This window comes from Muntiacus reevesi, chromosome 9, assembly GCF_963930625.1.
Source record: "Muntiacus reevesi chromosome 9, mMunRee1.1, whole genome shotgun sequence".
NCBI lineage: Eukaryota > Metazoa > Chordata > Mammalia > Artiodactyla > Cervidae > Muntiacus > Muntiacus reevesi.
Genome location: NC_089257.1, coordinates 37,925,852 through 37,935,319, shown reverse-complemented (window position 1 = coordinate 37,935,319; position 9,468 = coordinate 37,925,852). Strand labels below are relative to the sequence as shown.

The following is a 9,468-nucleotide window of genomic DNA, read 5'->3' as shown; positions in this document are numbered from 1 at the left end:
GAAGACTGAAGCACAAAGAGAGCAAAACACTTGTCCCAGGTCATACAGGGCTCAGTGGCAAAGCTCCATCAGAACCTTGAAGGCCACTTCTCACAACTTCATTCTGCTCAGAGGCAGCACAAAGGAGAGAGTGCCAGAAGTGGCTTAGGTTTCTGCCTTGCCAGTCTCCATTGCTGGTTCTGTGCAATGGGTCCCGAGCTAGAACTCAGCAGGTTCTTAGAAATGGACTCTGCTTCTAATCCTGCCCCTGCCCCTTTGGACATTATTATCCATCTTGTTAGTAAAGCAGAACCCATAACCCTCCTCAGACTGCTCACTGATGTGAAGGTGCTTGGTGAACTCATGGCATAGGTATCAGGGTTACAGCACTGCTGCCAATATGGCCTGTGGGAGTGCCAGCCTCCAGGCCCACCTGGGCTTGTGCAGACCACACCTGCTTCCCCAGTCTGCCTTCTGTGCCCAGGGAGGCACCCCTCACTGAAGTCTGGGCTTGGGCTAGGAGAGATTCAAGCTTATGACAGAGAGGGTGGCCACTTACATGGAGTGACTTAAGAGACACCAGAGGGAATTCCCTGGTGGTCCAGTGGTTAGGAGTCTCTACTTTAACTGTCAAGAGTGCGGGTTCAATCCCTGGTTGGGGGACTAAGATCCCACAAGCCTCGCAGAGCAGCCCCCTCCCCCCCAAAAAAAAAGAAAAAAAAGAGGTGGGCCAGAAGAGGGCCCCGTAGAATAGAAATTGCTTTGATTACACCATTCAAAATATCATATTAGTGTAAGCCATTTTAAACCATCAGGGAGAAGGCCGCAGACCTTGAGATGTAGTATCTGACCCATGGTTCATTAAAGAATGTGGGCTTCAGAGTTAGGTATGCTCCCAGGGGTTCTACTTGCCAGCTGTGTGCCCTTGGGCAAATCGCTTCACCTCTCTGAAGCTGTTTACAATCCCTGTCTTGCAGGCGGAGGATTCCACACCTTACTTCTGAGCTGAGGCCTTATAGTCCCCAAGAAGGACAGGGTTAGGTTATGAGTGGAAACCAGAGGAGTGGAGCAGACTCTGCCATGAGGCAGGACCTAGGTGGAGAGGTGGTACTAGCTGCCCTGGTTTGACAGCGAGTGGGTGAGGACCTGCCCGGTGAAACTCTGGCAGTCTAGCTCTCCTCTTGGCCAGCAGCAAGGCCTGCTCCTCACCTCTTCCTCATGGTGAGATTCTCAGGGAAGCCTGGTTTCAGGCCTGATGAGGGCCATTTGAGATTGTTATTAGGTCAGTGTGGTCTTCAGTGGTACTGTGTGTCTGGTGTTTCACAGGCAGTGAGGGAGGAGTTACTGAGGCCTGCTGGTATGCTGTTCCGTGTTCCTACCACCTTTCCCAGCTCCTGTCTCAGGATCATTCCTAGAACAATGAAGTCTGGTGCTCTCATGCCCAAGCCAGTGTCTGAAACACAAGACTGGTCAATGAGCCAGCTGACAATCACACCTGGGGCAACAAACTGCCCGTTTCCTCTGGTGCAAAACAGTGAATAGCCTGTCTCACAGGATTAATGTGAGAATTAGGGTGCATTAGGCACACTGACTGGATCCCGTTTAGGCTGACCCCTTGCCGCCCTGGCTTGATTCATGACACCCCAACCTTGTCCCTCCTGGGGACTGTGAGACCTCAGCTCAGAAGTAAGGTGAGGAATCCGGGGCCCTCTTTCCTTCTCCACGACCCTAACATGCGGGACCCCTTGCCCGAGCACTGAAGGGCTCAGCCTCCAACTCTGAGTGGTGGGGAAAGCCTGGTAGCACCAGCTGACTGAAGCAGGAAGGTCATGTTCTCTGGGCCTGGCTCCACAGCCGCCTAACAGGACTCCTGAAGGACCCCAGCACTGACTCCCGGGGGGAAGGGGGAGGGAGGAATCTGGTTCGTACACTGAGTTCAGCTGCAGATCTCCTATGTGTCCTTGCCTGCATGACCTGTCCCAGCCTCCAGGTTCTTCAGACATCTATAAAACGGGCCTGGATGGCTTAATTCCAAGGCTCAGCTGTGCATGAGATGCCTTGAGATTCTGGAACCTCAGAGTCCCCAAAACCTTGAAATAGCAATAGCTCTGCCATCTGTTTTCCTGACTAAGGCCAGGTAGCAGGGAGAGGGGCAGGGAGGTTGACACCCCTGCTTGTCACCACCTCCCGGCCTGGAATCTCTAGCCTGGGGTGAGGGTGAGACTCTAAATGGAAAGACTCCTCAGGCTGTGGCTGGATGTCTGCTCTGCAGCCTGCTGTAGCCCATGCTGACTCACTCCTAAGGGTGTGACTGTGGAGGATGGACTTGCTCTCACTAGGCCTGGGACTTGGGGGAGGTGGGTTTCCCATTTATAAAGTAGAATAAAATAAGTGACAGCATCCAAGATCCCCAAGTTCTTCTAACTCTTCCAAGCAGCACAGGAGATGCAGGGCAAACAGGAACACTCATTCTGCAGAATAACAGGCCCAGGGCCTGTTGGGGGGTTGGAGGCAGGTGCTGGAGTACCAGGAGCTGGTGAGTGAAAACTCAAGTGGTCTGGCAAGAGAGTCAGGCAACTGTGGACTCCAGGGCGCTCCTTCACTACCCATCTCAGCCCTGGCCTGGTCTGGAGACAGAGGTGGACCAGATGGCCTCCACCCAGAGTGGACTGCTGGAGGAAGATGGGCCCACCCCCCTTTCCAAGTCAGGTGGCTCCTCCCCTGCCCACAAGGTGCCAAAAGGGCCCAGCAGACCAAGATCTGTGGTGATAGAGAGGGAGGAGACGCCAAGGTTGAGCTTGTTTTATGGGTAACGTGCTAGTTGGGCTTGGGGACAAGAAGCAGGATGAAGAGTCAGGCTGAGGGCTTTCTAGGGAACTGGGGGCTTGAGATCCTGGCTGGTGCCAGGCTTTCCACAGTGTCAGCTGGGGTCAACTCCACCTGGACTGTGAGAGGCTACAGGGGAGCTGAGGGGTGAGAACGTGGGGAGGGGGAAGGGAGCAGAAGAGAGGGATGGAGAGAGGGAAGGGGAGAAGGGGAGGAAAAAAAGGAAGCAGAGCCAGGCTGCAGCCGGAGCCAATGCTGATCAGGTCAGCAGCTGCTCAGAAGGGAGCCTCCCGGGAAGCACGGGCAGCCATGAGGGCCCGTTTCAGCTGCTCGTAGGTGACGAACATCACCACGTTCCAGGATCCCAAACGGAGAAAGGAGGGCATGAACCTAGAGGGGGAGAAAATACAGGTCATCTCTAGTTCGCCCTGGCATCCTGAGAGATGCTCTGTCTCCCAGGAAGTCGGGATGGCCCAAGAAATGGAGCTGTGGGCAACAGTCCCCTCTTGAGTCTCCATTTTAACACCCATAAAACGGGCATGATAGCAGCTCCAGGAGGGAGGAGTTAAGAGCATGAGAATGCCAGGGCCAGGATCAGAAACTACTGACATGTGGTTGCCACTCAGTCCCAGTGGTTCTCTCATTTGTGTGACAGGTACGGGCGGCAGGAGGCCTGGACCTGGGAGGGGCAGGTCAGAGCTCACCCTTTGTAGAAGGCTCGGGGCCCCTCCTCCTGGAGCATAGTGAGGGCGCAGTGGCCAGCGCTGCTGTACTGGCCCAGGGCAGAGTTCATGTATCTCGTCTTGACCACGTCGACAGGGGAGGCGATGACGGTGGTGCAGAAGCCCGCCCCGAAGGCAGAAGTAAAGTGGCAAGGAAGGTCGTCTGCCAAGGAGGAGTAGGAGGCATCAGGACTCCTCCCCCGATAATTCCAGAAGGAGATGATTGAAGTAACTACGGTCTCATGGTTTTAGACCCAGAGACTCCAGTGGGAACCTCTCCCAGTGCCTCTGAGAGTCGTTTTGCCCATGTAGCCTCAGGGCCTCAAGGTGCATGGTGGCAACTTCACCCCAGCTGGTGGCAATTCAGTGAGAGAAACTCACTGCATAAGCAAAGGGGAAATGGGATGAAGGACGTGGTCTCCAGGCAGATCCACACTGGCTCCTGGTTTGGGGGAAGGGTGAGACCCAGCATCATCTCCCCTAATTCACCTGTCATTAGGTGGGCCTTCAGGAGAGTGTCCTTGATGAGGTCGTAGGTCACCAGCTCAGCACAGTTGACAATGGCATTGCGAGTGACATTGGGAGATGTCCCTACAGGAGGAAAGGGTGTCTACGTGAGACCAGAGAGTAGGGGAAGAGGAAGACGGGGAAGAGAAAACAGCTGGTACACACCTTTCCAGAGTCCCCGAAACCCCTCCTCTCGGGCAATGGTTCTGTAGGCCTCAACAGTGCTCTGGTACCTCCGGCCAGCTCCAGCCCGGGCCTGCGCTTGGAACCGGACCTTCACCACATCCGTTGGCTGGGCCACGGCCACGGCCAAGGCACCGGTGGTGCTGCCTGCCAGGAGGCGGCTCCCGATGCCAGCATCTGTCGGAAAGCCATGGGGGTCAGTGGCCAGCTGGGCTTCCACTAGTGTCCACCTCTCCTCACCAGAACCACACCACTGAAATCTGTCTTCACCGTCCCCTGTTAATAAGACCCAGACCAGCTCTGCTCTAAGAACATCTTGCATCATACAGTGTCTATTATGTACTGTGGGCACTGGGACAGAGCAAGGAACAGGACAAAATGAGGTTTAATGCTATTTTCTCTCATAAAGCATTTCTATTCATTTCATCTCACTCACTAAATGGCCCTGAGAAATCAGAAACTTATTTTTTGGGCTGCGTTGCATAGCTTGTACGATCTTAGTTCCCCGACTAGGGACTGAACCCAGGCCCCAGCAGTGAAAGCCCTAACCACTGGACCACCAGGGAATTCCCGAGAATCATTTTCATTCGACAAACATGAAAGGCTTTCTCAGACTGGGATTCACAGGACTTGGGTTCTCATCCCTCATCTATTTCTCCCTGACATGTGATCTTGGCAAAAGGAAACCTTTCGATCTGGGTTCTCAGTTTCCCCAAGTGTAAAATGGAGGGTGGACATGCTGAGAAGGTAAAATGGAAGAGCACTGGCCTTGAAAGCAGAAGTCCTGGGAGTTTTCTGGCTCTTCATTGTGAACCCTTGGCCAAGTCCCCTCCCCCACCCCAGGTACGCCTCGGCCTCTCCAGCTGGAACACGGGGATGATACCACCTGCTCCCGAAGTGGTTGTGAAAACCATGACGAGCTGATGCCCTGCTCAGAGCCTGACTCAGCCCGGGAATCCTCAGAATAATCAGGGACACTTCTAGTTCTCAGTTCCTCTGAACTGAAATTCCTCCTAGAGGTCTTGGGGCCTAAAGGAACTGTGCGGCTGGAAGAACTAGGATCGACCATCACTGAGAACAGGCCAAGAGGCCTATGGCCCAGCTCCACACTCACGCTCAGAGCCCTTGGTGTAGAACTGCTTGACGGAGTCGTAGAGGCCGATGCGGACGGAGGCGAAGCTCATCTGGCGCTGCAGGCCGGCGACCAGCCCGCTGTAGAGGCTGCGGGGGCCCTCGGTGCGCACCATGGTCAGGATGGTGCCCAGTACCCCGCGGTACTGGGCACTGGCCGCAGCCTGCATTGGCCCCTGCCTTTCTCCTTGGATCTGCAAGGCCAAGGCAGGTGGTTGCCCTCCCCACCTCCTGCCATCCCTGTGCTCTAAAATTTACGGTCCCCAAAACCCCACACACTGGGCCTTGAAGAGTCTGTGCCTTGGGGAGGGAGCAGACTAGCCACCCTCAGAAATGCAGGCCTCATCTGCTCACCTGTAGCCGGACTTTAGCAGTATCCAGGGGAAAGGTGATGAGGTCAGCAATGCAGGCAGCTGTGCCTGCCCCCAGGAACTTCACAGTGGCTGTAGGGGGCACATCTGTGGCCTTGAACCCAACCATAATGATGATTCCTGCAACCTCCCAGGAGATGAACAAAAACTGGAGAAGGGGCACCTTCTGTCAGCAATAAGACGAGACAGAGGAACTCTGCCGGAGGCTAAGCCAAGGAGAGATAAGGTCCATCAGTAGCCGAACCTCCAGACCCTCTCTTCTTACTATCCTGCCCCTACCTTCTCTGATAGTATCACCCCCCCTAAGCAAGGGCTCAGAGCTGCCCCTCGAGGGCAAATAGGAGTGAGCTCCACAGGTACTCAAACAGGGGCTGGAGAAGTAATTCCTGCCTGAGAAGTCTTCTCCTTCACCACGTGGAGTATCTGGATCCCAGTTGTCATAGTACGGCCTTGCAAACAGGCACTGGCCCAGCCCTTTGTCTGCTGGCTACAGAGATGTCACTGATGCCCACCCATGTTCCTGATTCTGCAGCTCTGTCTAGAGGGCAGGCAGACGAGGGGAAAGGTTTCAGCCAGACTAAGACCTGATAGGTACAAACCCACAGGCGTTATGCCCTGGATGTCTTAAGCAGAAGAGTCTGGAATTGTCTAGAAGAAAAGGAGTGAACAAGACCTATTCAGCCCCTTCAATTCGGTCTCACTCTTCCCCACCAGCCCACACACAGCTTGGGCTCTTTAGAGTCACTCTTTCAATGAGTTCGCTTTGCCCAGCGCTGGTTCACTGAGACAATATCTACCCTAGAGGGAGGCTTATTGTCTGGGCACTGGGGGTGGGCAGGTGTTTCAAGCTGCATGTAAGGCTTGCAGAAACATTCTCAAAATTCAAAGGAGGGAACATCCACCTCCACTGTGAGAGAAGAAAGGGTGGGTAGTCAGAAAAGACTTAGGAAAAGTAACATTTAGCTGGGCCTTGAAGGATACTGTGCAGTTTTTAGGGCTAAGAGTATCTTCCTCCCTCCCCCAGCCTACTGTGTAACACAGGGAAAACTATTCCCTCTCTGGCCAGTTTCCTCTCCTCCTATAATACAGGGGTAGCCATGTCTTCATGAGAGGTGGGGATGGGGAAGTAGTGTAGGTCAGAGCTATAAAGAATGACAAAGGAAACCAAAACCTCCATTTTGTTCTCAGAACTAGAACAACACCCTCCTCCCCTGCCTTGGGAGGAAGTGAGCCCAGCACCCCAATGGGGGAGGGTGACCTGCTTTTCTCCCCTGAGTTTATTTTGACCAGAAGTGGCTACTCTGAGCCCCACCTAATTGGCTATCCCTGTTGCTGGGGCTGCGAGGAAAGAGCTGGCCAACAGAGGAATGATGTGGTGACAGTAGTGAACACACAGACCGATGGAAGCAAAATGTTCACCAGGCTTCTTCCTCCTGGGCCTCTCATCCCAGGTGGCTGGGCAAATGGGAAATCTAAAGGCCACTCACCACTCGGCTGCTGGCCTTATTCATGTTTCCCTTGACCACATGAGGCTCAGTGAAGGCTGCACTCAGGCAGCGGAAGGGGTTGATGAAGGTGTTCCGGAACCCCCACAGTCCCTGCCCTGACATTCTCATCCCCCAGGAAGTGCTCCACACCTTTCCTCATCCCTCTGGCAGATTCTATTAGCTCTTACTTCTCAGAGCAGCCCTGTGAGGGAGCTTAGTAAGAGTCCTGTCTGCAGGCTCCAAAGCTTGTACAATTTGCTTTACACTGGAGGCCAGGTCATTTCTTTCCTGTTTTCTCAGCCCTAGGCACAGGCAGGACCTTTCATGAGGAAGTCCAACATCCCAGTTCTCTTGTGACAATATGACAGTTCTGAGAAGGTTCAGGCAAAAAAGGCATCCCTTCTGGACATCGGAGACATGATAACAACATGAGTCAATCAATTCCTGACCTTGATCTAGGTTGCAATGTGTTGTGAGGGTCAGAGAAATATAAGACCCAGCCCATCTTGGAGACAAGTGCAAAGGCTAAGTTGCCATTTTGAATATTGCCTTGGGTTTGCCATAAGTCAGGTCCTTCAGAGGCATAGGTATGGGAAGCAAAGGTCCCTGTGCTAAAGACCCTACTAAGAAGATTAAATTAAACTAAGGCCTAATGGGAAAGAATTAATCATATATTACTCACCAACAAATAACCACTTTCACCTGATTATCACAGTCTTAGGGACAGACCAAAACACACATCTGATTCCTAATTGAAATCTCAAGGGTAGTCAAAAGCTTGAGTCAACAATATGTATTTAGAACACTAGGTTCGCCTCTGTTGCTGATTTCCTGGAGCTAATCACTGTTCCACTGCGGCCTCACTGTCCTCCTCTGTAACATGGGGATTACACTCCTTGGCTTGTCAGGGTCAGTTTAAGGGCCAGAAGAAGACTAAGGATATAGGAAAGTGCTTTGTGAGCTCTAAGAGTGACTTTACGGGGATGGTGGTGCTAGTTATTTTTGTTAATATCCTACTGACCCTGTCCCCAGACCACCGGGCTGAGGCAGTAGAAGACTCCTCCCTTAGACTGGACTCTTACCCGGCTTTGTTGGGTCCCACGCTGAGGCCTTCAAGGTCAAGCTTCTCTAAAGATGTCCCGTTCTTCAAAGTTGCCAGTGGCTATCATGGCCTGATCCCTTTGGTTTTCCATAGAAAATGGTTGGTAGACGAAATACCTAATGGTCATACTATGTGTCCTGTAGAGCAAAGGAGGTGAGTTTAGAAAGGGAAATGGGCCTTAAAAGGACTACAAACCCAGTAAAAGGAAAAAGCCATCTGCCCAAGGCACCTTAGCGTATTCAGTCCTTGCCTGGGGGATGTGAGGGTAGGGAACAGGGTCCATTTCCCACAGGGCAGCTGGGGACTAAAGTCCACACAGTGGAGAAGAGGGACAGACACACGGGAGGAAGAGATGAACCCAGAAGTCCTCCCTCCCCGGTCTGACCTATTAGTATCACACATTGCTCTTTCAGATTTCTGCTTTAGTGTAATTCAGTACTCTGGGGAAGCATCCCACAACACAGCAGACTCTGGTGAGTGGACGTGCTGGAAGTGAGGTGGGGACGGGGCATCAGGATGGTTCAGAGACTAGGGTCCAGAGCAGGGCTTGAAGAGGTTAGAGAGGTTGGAATGGGCCCAGCGGAGGCCATATCAAGCAGCTCAAAGCTCCTACCAGCAGAAAGAGCTCTAGGAAGGCCTGTAGCCGCCTGGAATGGGAGAGGTCCTTCTGATCATCGCTGAAGGCCCCATACCCTGGCAGAGGAGAGGGCTTATATTACAGCCTTTTGAGCGCGAGAGGTAAAGAACAAAGGCAAGACAGGAAAAGAGTGAAAGAAGAGAGATTAAAAAAAAAAAAAAGACAAAACGGTAAAATACAAAATAGGGTGGGAGGCGAGGAGGGAAATTAAAGGTGGCGCGTGGGTCCCCTTGGCCGGAGTGGCGGGAGGAGGGCAGGTGTTGCGGGTGCAGGACTGGGGCGGGCCGGGGTCGGGCTCACCGGGCCGCAAGGAGAACAAGCGGGTACTGGCAGTTCTGTCGGTCGGCGGGCGGAGGGCGCGTCCACGGAGCGCAGACAGAACTCGATCCGAAGGCGCGGCCGGCGGGGCTTGCAGAGAGGTAGGAAGAGGGTGCCCTGAGACTTAGATCTCGGGGCGGAGCCTGCTGGGCGGGGGCGGAGCCTGCTGGGCGGGGCGGGGCCTACGGGCTCCGAGGACTGGGCG

The 9,468-nt window shown here is 53.6% G+C and overlaps 1 protein-coding gene across 1 annotated transcript; it reads right to left on the bottom strand.

Moving 5' to 3' along the window:
* Window positions 1-2,766: 2,766 nt before the first annotated feature.
* On the bottom strand, window positions 2,767-9,401 carry UCP2 (uncoupling protein 2). The gene is made up of 8 exons (XM_065945601.1): window positions 9,246-9,401; window positions 8,289-8,445; window positions 5,703-5,925; window positions 5,332-5,542; window positions 4,200-4,394; window positions 4,017-4,118; window positions 3,510-3,690; window positions 2,767-3,195 (listed from the first exon to the last, which is right to left on the bottom strand). The coding sequence occupies exons 3-8, from the start codon at window positions 5,826-5,828 to the stop codon at window positions 3,081-3,083; spliced, it is 930 nt and encodes a 309-aa protein (XP_065801673.1). The 5' UTR covers window positions 5,829-5,925; window positions 8,289-8,445; window positions 9,246-9,401; the 3' UTR covers window positions 2,767-3,080.
* Between the last annotated feature and the right edge of the window lie 67 nt (window positions 9,402-9,468).

Excerpts from the sequence above, each read along its gene's own strand:
- UCP2 (XM_065945601.1), bottom strand. The coding sequence starts at position 5,828 with ATGGTTGGGTTCAAGGCCACAGATGTGCCCCCTACAGCCACTGTGAAG. Across the intron at positions 4,395-5,331 it reads CTACACCAAGGGCTCTGAGC|ATGCTGGCATCGGGAGCCGC; the intron begins GTGAGTGTGGAG and ends GCTTTCCGACAG. Across the intron at positions 3,196-3,509 it reads CCCCGAGCCTTCTACAAAGG|GTTCATGCCCTCCTTTCTCC; the intron begins GTGAGCTCTGAC and ends CTCCCCCTCTAG.